Source organism: Podarcis pityusensis (genome assembly GCF_964106645.2).
Source record: "Podarcis pityusensis genome assembly, chromosome: 7".
NCBI lineage: Eukaryota > Metazoa > Chordata > Lepidosauria > Squamata > Lacertidae > Podarcis > Podarcis pityusensis.
The window spans coordinates 34,659,149-34,673,166 of record NC_138031.1 but is presented as its reverse complement, the minus strand read 5'-3'; the positions used below and the strand labels follow the sequence as shown (position 1 = coordinate 34,673,166).

The following is a 14,018-nucleotide window of genomic DNA, read 5'->3' as shown; positions in this document are numbered from 1 at the left end:
CACTGAATTCCACCCTTAATTTTTAAAAGCCTATTTAATTTATTTATTGGTGTTGCTGAGAGGTGGGTTTGTGTTTTGTTTTGTTTTGGTATATCAACTTTATTCTCCAGTTTGTTTTTTATTTTTTTATAGTGATATTATACTGCTGTTGTAAGCTGCTTGCTCCATGGGTGCATTACAGAAGTATTGTGAATAAATAAAGAATGCTTATATTCAAGCCCACAAAATTTGTTATGTGTTTGCTATCTTGCTGTCCCAGGTTCCCTTTCGGAGGATGGGTGGGATAGAAATTTAATTAGCTTGTTAACTAAATCATTCCGTACATCCTCCCTTGAATATTTGATAGCTCAAAGGAAACTCTAAGAAGCACCTTGCTAGCTTCACTTCTTGTGTTGTTGTTTTTTTAAAGATATGTTTTAGCCCCCAGAGCCATACAGAAAAGTTGGAACATGTAATAGCAACATCTGTTAAAGCTAACAGCAACACAAAACCAAACGAACAAGCAATATCTTCCAGGAGTCTAAGTTCAAAGTTTGTGCGATGTCTCCATTAAGAATACTTTGCGCCAATTACATTAGCGTGTGCTACTTCCATTAACTTTAGAATTAAGAGTCTTTTCCTAACATGGCAAAGACAAGGCTCAAGTAGAAACATGTCAACAGTGTCACATACTATGATCTAGTTAAATCAATCTGCCATTTTAAAAAAGAAAACAACGCCACAGCATTATGGCATCTCAATACACACTCCCAATACACCTCCACTATAAAAATCCCGAATAAAGGTTATTTAGCTAATTTCTCCATCTTCCTGACATACAAATCCTGGTCTTAGAATTATCGGCTCCTATTGAGAGAGACAGAACTCTGACAAATGCTGCTGGGAGTTTAAAAACATGACAATGTGGAATGATAAGTGCAATTCCTACGGAAAGCAGAGGAATTAACAATAATAATGAATCTGTGCTCCACACGGGCCTTTTTGGTGACAGGAAATTGACTAGTGTATCCCTAGCATATAATTTAAAAGCATGTGTGCGCTTGCAACTACTCAGCATACTTCTACTTAACATTCAAGTGCAAATTAAGCAGACTGTGGAACCAGTGGCAATAATTACCATTTATATAACAAATAAACCAGGCATGGGAGCACTGAAGAGACACTGGTTTTCATTCTAAAGGGGACTCTTTAATTAAACTGTCTACCCAAGAGAGTTCCTGCATGCTTCCATTCAAATAACAGTTTTGTAGGAGGTCTGCTGTACTCTCCAGCCATTGTAATTAAAAAGGCACAATATTAAATGGAGCATATTTCTAAATAAAATAGATGTAACAGACCTAAACCATGGCAGAATGCATCAGGTGGCCTTAGAGGAACTGAAATCCATGCTTACGTATATTGGATGTTTGCTTGTTGTAGGTAAGGCAGAAGAATTTGCGAATTGTTCCTTGATACACGTATGTCTGTAACTGCACCCTTTGAGATGTAGGAGATGCTGCCAGGCTGCCACAGGTCTACCTGTAGTGCAGGAACCAACCTGTAATTCATATTTATTCAGTCTAGATTGAGAACATCCATGAATTTAATATATAAAAGGTCATCTTCTTCTTATGCACTCTAATAACATGTCAGAGATCATCCTCATGTGTAGGTACTTACTACAGCCTGAGAAAAGCAGATTTAATATTAAACATTGATCCTGAAATAGCAAAAAAAAACCTATGCTGAAATGAGTAATGTGTATAAGGCACAATTTCTTCAACTTAATTTTCAGCCCACGTGTTTTTCTGTACATTTAAGCAGATTTATAGTCTATAACTGTTTGATATACATCCTTGCAAAAATCATGTCAGAGGATATGTGCATGCTGCTTTAGTGATTTGGTGTCTGAAAAATGAAAACCTTAAAAAAACCCCTAAAACAAGTACTCTCGTCTGCCACACAGCTACCATAATTCAACCAGTGATTAAATGTATTCTCTGCATCCGATTTCCTACACAGTAATTCTTCAAAATACTGCGTAGTCTCTTAATATTATATCAGATGATGTAGCCAGTAGATGTTGCTTTCAGAGTTTACTCTTCTAACAGGTCAACCAAAGGAAAGGAATCTGTCAATAAGTAGAAAGCATTTGGAGTTACAGCAACACATCCCTTGGAAAAGTGTCATGCAAAAGCTCTGGATCACAGCTCTTTGGGCAAAGATAGTGCAAAATGTTTGTTTGTTTGTTTGTTTGTTTGTTTGTTTGTTTTAAAGCAAGGGGTATTTAAGGCGTAAGTCCTAAAGTCTGAAACCCAGACAATGAAACTAATTGTACAATCCTAGGGTGCACTGCTCAGAAGTAAAACCAAAGTTCAGTGAGTCTTACTTCCAGGTAAGGTGGCCTGGCACTGCAGCCCAAGACCAGTTGAAAACATAAGAGAGGGAAAAGAACATCTCTCTGAGGGGCAAGATTAGAGTATCTTCTTCCCCAAGTAGGTTTTTAATAAGAGGCCCAATGAGAAAAGACACATGGAATAATGGCAGTGGAAATCTTCCAAGATTTTACTGGGCAAACCTTAGTACCACTAGCTATGTCAGGCTGAAACAATTTTCCATTTGCAATAGCCACCATGTGGTGAGGCTGAATTCCTACAACAAGTGTGGGGAGATAGGAACATAGGAAGGTGTATTATACACAGTCACACCATGTAGCTCACTAATGTCAACACTGACTGACAATGGCTCTCCAGGGTTTTAGACAGGGGGCTCTCTCAGCCCTGACTTGAAATGTTGGCAGGGGCAGCCCATCCCGTTTTGCCACCTGAGGCAAAATGGGGAGGTGCCGGCCCCTAAAGTGGCTACTTCAGTCCGCTTCATGGGCGGCCCAGTCCTAGATGTTGGGAACTGAATCGTTGACCTGTCCCTAAACCACAGCATGAGTAAACAGAAGCTGAGAACTTATATTGCCCCACACTCCCCTCCCCCATTTTTCTCCTGGGGGAAAACATGGTTGCAGAGATTTGAACGAGGCATCGCACAGAATACATAAATTTGTCAAAGAATAGTAGCTTTACAAATTTGCCTAAGTACAGTGTGTTCACTTGGTGGAAAACACAAAAATGCCAAGGGTAAACTGAGAACGAACCAATTAGAATAAACCTTTTGTGGGCTTGCATTTCTTTAGGTATAAACAAGTTCCTTCTTGGATAGATTCTCAACTTTATTACACTGGTTTCAAATTTATTTGCTTTTTCCCTTGAGGAAGGAAGAATGTTGGTAATGTGATAGGTGACTTAGATTTACAACATAAGCCAGAAGCACTCAGTATGTGCTTCTTAAAACATGTCTGCATTCTAAGGTCTCAAGTTTACCTTGAAGGTAATCATAAAATTAAAGCAATTTGTATGTTATTGCTATCCTTTGGCTCTTTCACTCTTCAGCTTATCAACCATTGTTGTGCTGATAGATTTGTAGAGGCAGAAATATGTGGCTGTTTTGCATGGTGTTTGGGGATGGTGGAAGCGATGTTATCCTGCCCGCTATCAGATAGCAACTTGCTGGTTCATAGCATGGCTATGTGTCCCACTTTGAAGAGGACAATCCTTGGTTTGAAGGACTGTCAGGGGGTAGTTCTCTATTGGAATGTTTGCAGGTCCTAGTTTAAAGATAAAGAGCCATAATAAGGGAGATCAGGAGGGATCTTGGGTTTGTCCATCAATGGTCAGCACCTGGTCCATCAACTGAGCAACCACACAGGTCACTTGATCACAGTCTTCCCCATGATGGTAAGATGATTGTGTATGTGTATATTATCTCCTCCTCTTTATGGTGAAACATCTCCTCTATTTTGGCAATGTATAAGTGGCCACCCTATTTGATATCCCTATTGAGGAGGTCATGCCTGAAGGCTATCTATCTATCTATCTATCTATCTATCTATCTATCTATCTATCATTTTCTATCTGGTATCAGGCATGCCTGTATTTAAAAATACAGAAAACATTTAAGAATACAGATACTCAAGAATTCCTCATATGATAACAATTGATCATCATCTCTTACTTTTGTTCTTTATTTCTTGCTGTGCTGATAAGACTCTATTTTTCCCTAAGTTACACACATGGAGACAATAGTCTCCTAATTATAAGTGATGTTCTGCTAGAAAAGCATTGCAAAGGTGCTTTGGAGGAAATTGTTCATGACTGTACACAGCTACTGCTCATAAAAGTAAAAAATGTTTGTTGCTTAAAAAGGATTACAATAATATTAGAGGCATGCTTAATACAGAACTATATAAACGGTGTCAAAGTATGGGAATCAGACAGGGTTCATATGGTATAGAAAAATGTTTTCATGACGCCTCTCGCCCTGTCTTTTGCAAATGGCTTGTAACTAAGCACAGAACAAACTCTGTGGGGAAGGACCATTGCTTAGCCGTACAGTGCATGTTTTGCAAACAGGTGGTTCCAGAATCCATCCCTGGTATCTTCATTTAAAACAATCAGGCAAGCAATTTGGAAGTTCCTGCCACAATTCTGAGCTAAATGGACGAATAGTCTGATCTTGTATGAAGTAGCTTCTTATGCTATGGATTCCTATCAATCAAGCTGCAGTCCTGTATTTATTTATAATTTATATACCACTTGATTGTAAAAACAACAACCTCAAAGCAGTTTCCTTTGGGGATAATCAGTTAGTGGCAGTAGGTGGGGCCAGAGACAAAAGTGGGAAGGGTTCGCAGGATTGCTTTGTTCTGGTCTCACCCTCACTTTCTTTGTCAGCCCATCTGTCTCATGTTTTTCTCCATTTCTCCACAACAACAACAACCACTACCACCCTTCAGTTCTTCTAGCCTCCCTAAGCATTCATTCATGTTCTTACATTTATATACTGCCTCTTTGAATGCAGTGTGATGTGCATATGGCTCCCAGAAAGCCTGTAGCTGCCATCTAAGCTCTTAACAGACCCAGAAGGACTTAGCTTCAGCAACTTGGTGGCCACAAGAGCCTTCAGACCACAAGCCGGAATGAATACATAGATGATAGATAGATAGACAGAGATTGAGACAGAGATATGTGTGTCAATGATCCTTCAGAACATATTTAAAAACCTCTGATGAAACACTCTGCTCATTCTGTCCCTCAGTCCACAGCAATCCTAGGCCCCCAAACTCACCTCAAGTTGTTGAGAAAGGATCTTCAGTGTCTTTGCTGCCTTCTCATTCTCAGGAACAACCCGTAGCACTTTATCCCTGTTAAGGAATACTGAAATGAAACCCTAAGTATTCTTTTTTTCAAAAAGAAACATTAGTAAGATGCACCAAGGATAACAATAAAAATGTAGATGCAGACTTAAACTATAGCTTACATACCTATCACAAATCAGTATCACCTTTTTATGTCAATGTCTTGAATAATTCATACCATCACCTGAAGAAATGTGAACTCTCCCGTTAGAGTTGTTAAAAAGCATGAAGAGCTGTGAAGATACCTCATCCAGCCTTTTAATGTGAATATTTGTGAATATTTGCTTCTTGTTGTTCTTATTAATTCTGGAAACGGTGGGGGGGGTGAAATATACTCAGAGTCGCAAAGTGATTTCATGCTCTTTATTCAGCTCATAGTGGTGAGGAGGAATGAATAAATGTCCCCTCACAGTATCTGCTTTATATACATTATTTACACAATGGGCTGCACATGATTGGCTAATTCTGGAATTCTACTGTAAGCCAATCAGGTTGTGGATTCACTTCTATCTGGAGCAGGATTGGGTGGTTCCTGCCAACCAATCAGACTGCTGCATTCTGAATCCTATTGTTCTAGGACCAATCAGACTGCTGCCTTTTGGATCCTATTGTTCTAGGACCAATCAGACTGCTACAGTTTGGATCCTATTCAACTCAGTACATAACACCCCTCCCCTCTAAGTTCCAGTCCTGCCCGGGAGGTCGCATTCATAGTCCTCAAGGTATGCCGGCGGCCTACGTGTGCGTTGTGGCCTGGGGTGTTCCCTGGTCCGGGCTCCGGGTTCTGGCTCGTGTTCCAAGGATGCTGGCTGTGATGCGGCTGTTTGGTCTGGTGCAACCGGCTCGCTCAGTCGTGGTTCTGGTTCCGGTGTCCTTTCGGCCTCACGGGTCCTCTCTGTATTTACTGATTCTGCCTCTCCTGCTGGCCCCTCCTGCTCTATGGGCCTCACTGCCCCGCTGTTCCCTTGGGACTCCTCTGACCTGTCCTCCTCCTGGTTTTCTCCCGGGAATCGTCGCCGTATCTGGTCGCAGTGGCGGCGCCAGCATTGCCCCCCATCCGTTAGCACCTCGTACGACACGGGGCCAGTGACCCTGGTGATTGTGGCGGGTACCCATGCTGGGCCTGCCCCAAAATTCTTTGCGTACACTGGGTCCTGGGCCTCGAAGGTCCGGGGGTTCCTGCCTTCCCCCACCACTACCTCATCCTGAGCTCTATCGGGGTGAAGGCGGTCCAATCTGATTGCAAGGCGCCGACCCATTAGTAGTTCAGCGGGGCTCCGGCCAGTCGTTGAGCTGGGGGTGCTGTGCTGTGCTAGAAGGAATGTGGCAAGGCGGTACTCCCAGTCCCCTTGCGTCATGCGGCGAAGGGTGTCCTTGGTGGTCCGCACCATGCGTTCTGCTTGGCCATTGGTGGCAGGGTGGAACGGCGCCGAACGGATGTGGCGGATGGCGTTCTGCGCTGTGAAGGTTTGGAATTCTCCTGACGTAAATGCAGTCCCGTTGTCTGAGACGAGAGTGTCAGGGAGCCCGTGGGTTGCAAACAGCCTGCGTAGTACCCGGATGGCTGCGGACGTGGAAGTGGACGGTACCAGTGCGACTTCCAGCCATTTGGTGTAGGAGTCCACCACTATGAAGAATGTTTTCCCCTGAAAGGGGCCAGCGAAATCCACATGCAGGCGTGACCATGGTGCTCGGGCGGACTCCCAGGACTGGACTGGGGCCCTTGGGGGATCTGGGCGGGATTCTTGGCAGGCCTGGCAGTGTTTGACCCAGGCCTCTATCTCTCCATCGATCCCCGGCCACCACACATAACTCCTGGCAAGGGCCTTCATTCTTACTACCCCTGGATGTGTCTCGTGTAGGGCTGTGAGGACCCTTTTGCAGAGGGGCTGGGGAACAACGACTCTGCTTCCCCATAACAGGCACCCCTTGTGGGCCGACAGTTCATGTTTGCGGGTTGTGTAGCCGGCGAATTCTGGCCCGGGGCTGCTGCTGGGCCATCCCCTCCACACCCAGTCCAGGACCCGGGAGATGACCCTATCTTTCTTGGAATGGTGTGCAACTTCTTGTGCCTGAATGGGGCGGTCGGGAAGCAGCTCCAGGCTCATAACCTCTTGTGCAGGTGCTGGGTCAGGGCCTGTTTCCGGTAGTGGTAGCCTGCTGAGGGCGTCCGCATGGCCCATCGCCTTCCCAGGTCGGTGAATCAGTGCATACTGGTAGCTGGCAAGGAAAATTGACCACCTGAGGACGCGAGGAGACAGCACTTGGGGGGTCTGCTTTTCGGGGGCAAACAAGCCAAGCAACGGCTTGTGGTCAGTCACCACGGTGAAGGGCCGCCCGTACAAGAAATCATGGAATTTTTTTACTCCCTTTACGATTGCCAGACCCTCCTTGTCGATTTGCGAGTAGTTCCGCTCGGTTGTGTTGAGTGTCTGGGAAAAGTACGCCACCGGTACCTCTCTTCCATCCGGGAGTTGGTGCCCCAGGACAGCTCCAATGCCATAGGGTGAGGCGTCGCATGCTAGCACCACCGGCAGCCTCTCGTCGAAGTGTGCCAAGACCGAGTTTGAGACAAGCAAGTCCTTGACTGCCTGGAATGCGGCCTCCTGGCGCTGGCCCCACACCCAAGGGGCCCGCTTGTCCAGGAGTCTGTGTAGGGGCTCCGCTACCGCCGCCTTGTGGGGAAGGAAGGAATGGTAAAAGTTCAATAGTCCCAAGAAGGCCTGAAGTTCAGTCTTGCTCTTGGGCGCTGGGGCATCACAAATGGCCCGTACCTTGTCCCCAGTCGGGTGGACCCCTTCTGCGTCCACCATAAATCCCAGAAAGTCCACCTGAGGCACTCCTAGTAGACATTTTTCCCGCTTCACCTTGAGACCCGCCGTCTGGAAACGGTGCAGAACGGTGCGGAGGCGGTCCTCAAACTCCTCTGGTGTGGGGCCGGCAATCAACACATCATCGAAGAAGGGGGTGACGCCAGGAATCCCTTTAAGGAGAGAGTCCATTATATTCTGGAATATGCCTGGTGCCACGCTGACACCGAATTGCAGCCGCTTTACCCTGAACGCTCCTCTGTGCGTCACAATCGTCTGTGCCTCTGCTGTGGCCTCATCTACTGGCAGCTGTTGATATGCTTGGGCCAAGTCCAGCTTGCCAAAAATTTTTGACCCAGCCAGGGTGGCAAGGACATGGCTGACCACTGGCACTGGGTATGCGTGGGCCGTGAGGGCCTTGTTTATGGTACATTTGTAGTCTGCGCAGATGCGGACCGAACCATTAGGCTTGACGGGTGTGACGATTGGGGTTTCCCAGGGAGCATTAGGCACCGGCTCCAGCACTCCTTGCTCTACGAGTCGGTCCAATTCCTCGTCTATACGGGGTTTCAAGGCGAACGGGACCCGGCGGGCCTTGAGCCTGACCGGTCGTACTGCGGGGTCAAGCTGTAGCGCAATGGGGGGGCCCGTATACTGTCCCAATTTCCCATCGAAAACCCCTGGAAATTCCTTGCATATGGCGTCCACGTCCACTTGTAAGCTAGTGTGGTTCACCCCGGTGACAGCTAGCCCCAGTGGTCCAAACCATGCCAATCCCAGTAAGCTAATGTAGGGGCCCTTGACCACAAGCAAGTCCAGTTGCCGCGTCCGCCCTCGGTATTGCACCCTGAAGGTCCCCACCCCCATTGTGGGGACCTTACGTTTCTGGAAGTCCCGGAGGGTGAATGGGGCCGGCCTGAGTTTGGGACCCCCAGTGGGACACAGTTTCCTTAAGGTCCTTGCCGAGATTATGGATAGAGTTGAACCCGTGTCAAGCTCCATGCGGCATGGGGCCCCCTCTATCTGTACCTCTACATAAATTTTCTCTACGTTGGGGTGGGGCAACTGGTATACCTGGAAGTCCGTGAGCTCCGTCGAGTTGCCTTGGTGCGTTGGGCCCCGGGACCTGGGGCTCTTGGATTGGTCATCTGATGCCTGGTGTCGGGTGGGCCGAGCCCGACACACCCGGGCGATGTGTCCCGATTTTCTGCACTGCCTGCACTCTGCGTTGCGGAAACGGCAGGTCCTCCTCTCGTGACTCTCCCCGCAGCTTGCGCAGTTCCCTCCTTCTCGTCGAGGCAGCTGTGGTCTGTGCGCTGCTTGAGTGCGCTGCTGTACTCGGTGCACCTCCTCCCTGTCGGATCCTGAGTCGTCGGTGAGGTCTTCATGGTGGACCCTCGGTTGGGATGGCAGGCTCGGCCGTGCCTCTTGGGTCGACCTCTCGGCAGCTTCTGTTGCCAGGGCCTCCTCCAGAGCGACCTGGAACGTTAGGTCCTTCTTAGCGTAGAGGCGCCGTTGCAGCTTCTCATCCTTCAGGCCACCGACGAGGCGGTCACGAAGCATGTTCTCCAGCTCTGAGAAGTTGCAGAACCGGGCGGCTTGGCGGAGAGAGGTCACAAACCCAGTTATGGTTTCCCCAGGGGCTTGCCGCTTTGCGTAGAAGGCATTTCGACGAGCCACCACTGAGGGCTGCGGCGAAAAGTGCCCCTTCAGCTGTTCCATTATTGTTTTGTATGGAACAGTAGCGACGTCTTCAGGCGCAAGGAGAGCCCGGGCGATTTCAAACGTCTCCTCTCCGCAGACGCTGAAGAATATCGCCCTCTTCTTGGCGTCTTCTTCGTCGGTGACCCCTTTGGCTTCTAGGAGGAAGGTGAAACGGGAGGCGTACGCTTCCCAGTCTCCAGATGCTGGGTTGAATGGCGAGAAGCTGCTGTTGGCTGCCATTCTGAGTTCCTTGTGCCCCGGAGCTGAAGCCTGGATACACGGTGCGAGGCAGCGGTGCGGCAGTTGGCGGTGCTGCGGTGCTGTGTGTGGCAGTCAGCTCAGCGGGATCCCACCTTCGTCGCCAGTGAAATATACTCAGAGTCGCAAAGTGATTTCATGCTCTTTATTCAGCTCATAGTGGTGAGGAGGAATGAATAAATGTCCCCTCACAGTATCTGCTTTATATACATTATTTACACAATGGGCTGCACATGATTGGCTAATTCTGGAATTCTACTGTAAGCCAATCAGGTTGTGGATTCACTTCTATCTGGAGCAGGATTGGGTGGTTCCTGCCAACCAATCAGACTGCTGCATTCTGAATCCTATTGTTCTAGGACCAATCAGACTGCTGCCTTTTGGATCCTATTGTTCTAGGACCAATCAGACTGCTACAGTTTGGATCCTATTCAACTCAGTACATAACAGGGGGGGAGAGAGATCATCTCTCCCTATCCAATAATAAAGTATTAACAAAGAAACACCAAAACTTAAGAGCTATTGTATAAAGGAAATAGCTTGGAGATGTGTAAACAGATAAAAACCTGATTCTGAAGCACTGTAGCTCAAAGGATATTGTCAGATAGGGAATAGATATTGGAAGTGACTGGTGACCTACAAAAATCTTAATTATATTGGGTATGTGCCTGCTTCAGATGGATTAATACAGAAATAGAAAACTGTGGCCTTTCTGATGATTTTCTGGGCTGCAATTCCCATACCCTTTACCATTGGCTATACTGGCTAGAGTTGATGGAAGTTTGGAGTCCAACAGTATACGGTCACATGTTCTCACTCAGTCTTAATATATTTTGTAGTAAAAGTAAAATGCTACATTTCCTCCCTTCTTGGCTATTCAAGATCCCTCTTAAGATCTTATTTTAAAAGGTCTGATGTTTGAAATACTAGAGCTCATCAACCACAAATTATTTGCACCCTTTGAAAGCCTAGTGTCAAGACTTGAGATTATTTAATTCCTCATGCCAGATTCTCCACTGCCTCACATTTTGTGTCTGTGCATATTGAACATAAATTGACACCGTTTAGTCTACACAGTGACAAACACTTGCAGAAGTTGCAATGCACTTGAGAATTAGCCCGTGTTTCTGGAATGCTGAATGCTTTGCTAGCTCAGGCCTGTAGTTAACATAAGAAGCGAGTCAATTAAAGTGACCTCCTTGATCTCTGGGTGGGCAAAGCAGATAATGATACTTAAAAAACAAACTAATTAACACAGGGTGTTTATAACAAATATGCCAGGGTCTTCACATTTCTCTTCAACTGTTGGTAGTTTACACAGAGACCTTAGTTTAGAGACATGAAGGCTAGTGTTTACTTTTGTCCACTTAAACTGCCAACAACTGAAGAAGGGACTCTTTGAGTTTGCTATTTGTTCTATATAAATTACCAGCAGCCTCATCGCCAGCATTGCTTGGGAATTTCCCAAAAAATCAATGTTGTTTTGAAATCAGAGTTTTAAATCACCACAGTTTCGAAAGGTTCAGTCTTGATTCAAAATGGTGTCCAAGTAAATCTGAACATAGACAAAAACCTGCTCCTTGATCTCAAGAACCATAATGCCAAATTTGGTTGTGATTTCTTAAAAGGTGTCCAAATGCACAGCAAACAGACAAACAACTTTCCAAAATATACAGTAGATGTGCATGGGTCAAAATAAAGCTTCTCTTGCTTTTCTTCTGTTGATCATAGGTTTTTCTGGTTCTCAATATTTTCAAAGCACCTTCCTTTGTTACAAACTTTATTGGCATCCAATATAAGTGAATTTTTTGTGTATGCTAATAAATTTTGTAAGCACTTTCTGGAGCAACAAGCCTCGTGTGGTTCTCTTCCAATCCTAGCTGCTTTTGAAGAAATAAAAATGGTGAGTGGCATGACAGCTAGTATGTTCACAGCCCATGTCCCTTAAAAGACAAAAACAAACCTGAGTTGGCCACAACAGGAGGGAGGTTGATGTTGAGCAGGGGCAGCCAAAATACTGCCCTACAAAAGCTTGGGACTAAAAAACCCATTATCCTTGACCATTGGCTATGCTGGTTGGGCATGATCAGAGTGGCAGTCTAAAGCATCTGGAGGATGCCAGCATCTGGAGGATACACCTCTGGTGTAGAGGAACAGAAGTCAACCGTTTTTCCTGATTCAGCGGTAAACAGAGGGTTTTGCCAGGGAATGTGATGTGGCAAATGGAAAACCTCTAGGAACCATGTTTTCTAGGTACGGGGCAAGCACGAGTGTGGATGAGCCCATAGTTGATAGAGGTTGGAGGAGAAAAAGGGGAAGAAGGTCTCGGTTAAGTGTGGTCGGATTTGAGGTTTTAATGAAACATTATCCTCTCTTCCACATACTGACAGCGCTGCTTATAAGCAAGCATATGGATGTGCTTTAAAGAGTATGCAGATTATAGCTTTATAGTTAATAAATCACTTTAGAGGGTGATGAGAATATTAAATTAGTGACTCTGAAAAGGAAAGCTATTCACTGTTTGCACCACCAGCAGTAATTTACTTAATTCAGCAGTCAGACATACAGCCGCAGGCCCAATCCCTATGATACTTATACTTCAACCACCCACACGTAACCTCATTACGGAGGGTTACGTATAAGTGCCTCTGGCTAGCTTACAAATGTGTATATATATTTTTCAAACTGAGGACCCTACGGGGGAACTATATAGTGCTAGATATAATCTCACAGGTATTTGGAAAAATATGTTTAAATTGAGAGGAGGAGGGAAAAATAATACTGTATTTTTAAAACCACCTTTCCATGTCAATAAATGAATGTGGTTATTAGCGCAGACAGGCAACATTTGCAAAATGTGCCTCATACTTTCTTAGGCATTGCCTGAGCTTCAGATTCCCAGACTCTCACTGATTCCAGATAAAGTTAACAAGGCACATAACTGCCTACGAGCTTGAGGCTATATGCGCTTGAAGAATTTTATCCACACTTGCTTCCAAATTAATTCAAACCCAGCTATGCCCACCTAAGGCTCTTTTATGCAATTATGTGCATGCTCTTACTCGTATTCCTGGAACGTTAACATACACAGCACCCTGAGGGTCAGCTATCTCATTGGTCTCAGGTGTATCTGTATGGAGCAAAATGTATGGACTGCACAGTTTTCCCACATGAAAATTTCCCAAGCAGTTTGACTCAAGTCAACTCTATTAAGAACCCACCTACTGGGAGCAAGCAGTACCTTCTTGATTCTTGCTTCACAAGGTGATGACTTCTCATACTTCCAAATTAGCACATATACTGTAACATTTTCTCATGCAGGTGTACCCTGAGGGCTGTTTTCCTCCTATGAGTCATGACTTAGTGTTGGGAGTCATGAACTGATAAATATACATGAACAAACATAACTCGAGTTTTCTAATTGGTACAGTGTACATCATTTGGTTCGGATGACAGAACTGCAGAGTGGCTTCACTGAAATAGGTACAAGTTATATTAAAATGCAGCTGATGTATCTGAGAATAAGCTGGCAACAAACAGTCAACCTCTTGAGAAAAGTCAAGTTTTATGCTCGGCTGTTGCAATATAATATCCCCTCCCCTCCAATTTGAAATGTATAAATCTGTTTTTCTGCTAATGAGCAGAGAACACATATTGTTTTCCCTTTAGCTGCACTGTGCATCATGTCTTGTTGTGAACTGCGGAGATAAAAGCACTTAAGTGTTTAATCTGAAGCAGAGAGAAAACTGAACATGACAGTTTCATGCTGCTTCACACAAATTCTAATATACACATCATGTTTTACTGCAAGCTAGTTGATAGTGCATTAGCCTGTCAGAGGTGTGGAGGCAATAAGACACCTACAGATCAGAGGTTAAACTTGGTATTCTTCAGATAGCTAGACTTTTGAACCTTATTACAGTCCTTTCTCTTTTCACCATGGAGATGATATGTACTTAATAACAATATGTAATTTTAATTAGGCTCAAATGTATGAAGGCTTATTAATGACTTTAGGA

General features: G+C 45.3%; 1 protein-coding gene across 5 annotated transcripts in view; it reads right to left on the bottom strand.

Moving 5' to 3' along the window:
- The window catches only part of CPA6 (carboxypeptidase A6), a 396,768-nt gene that overhangs the window by 28,780 nt on the left and 353,970 nt on the right, over positions 1–14,018 (bottom strand). For 2 of the 5 annotated variants that reach the window (XM_081013426.1, XM_081013428.1), the window contains 2 exons: positions 5,158–5,233; positions 1,394–1,518 (listed from right to left, as the gene is read on the bottom strand). In XM_081013426.1, the coding sequence (XP_080869552.1) occupies positions 1,394–1,518; positions 5,158–5,233 (201 nt within the window). Of the gene's footprint in view, positions 1–1,393; positions 1,538–4,863; positions 4,986–5,157; positions 5,234–14,018 lie in introns of those variants that run through there. The other 3 variants (XM_081013425.1, XM_081013427.1, XM_081013429.1) reach the window with 2 other exon arrangements.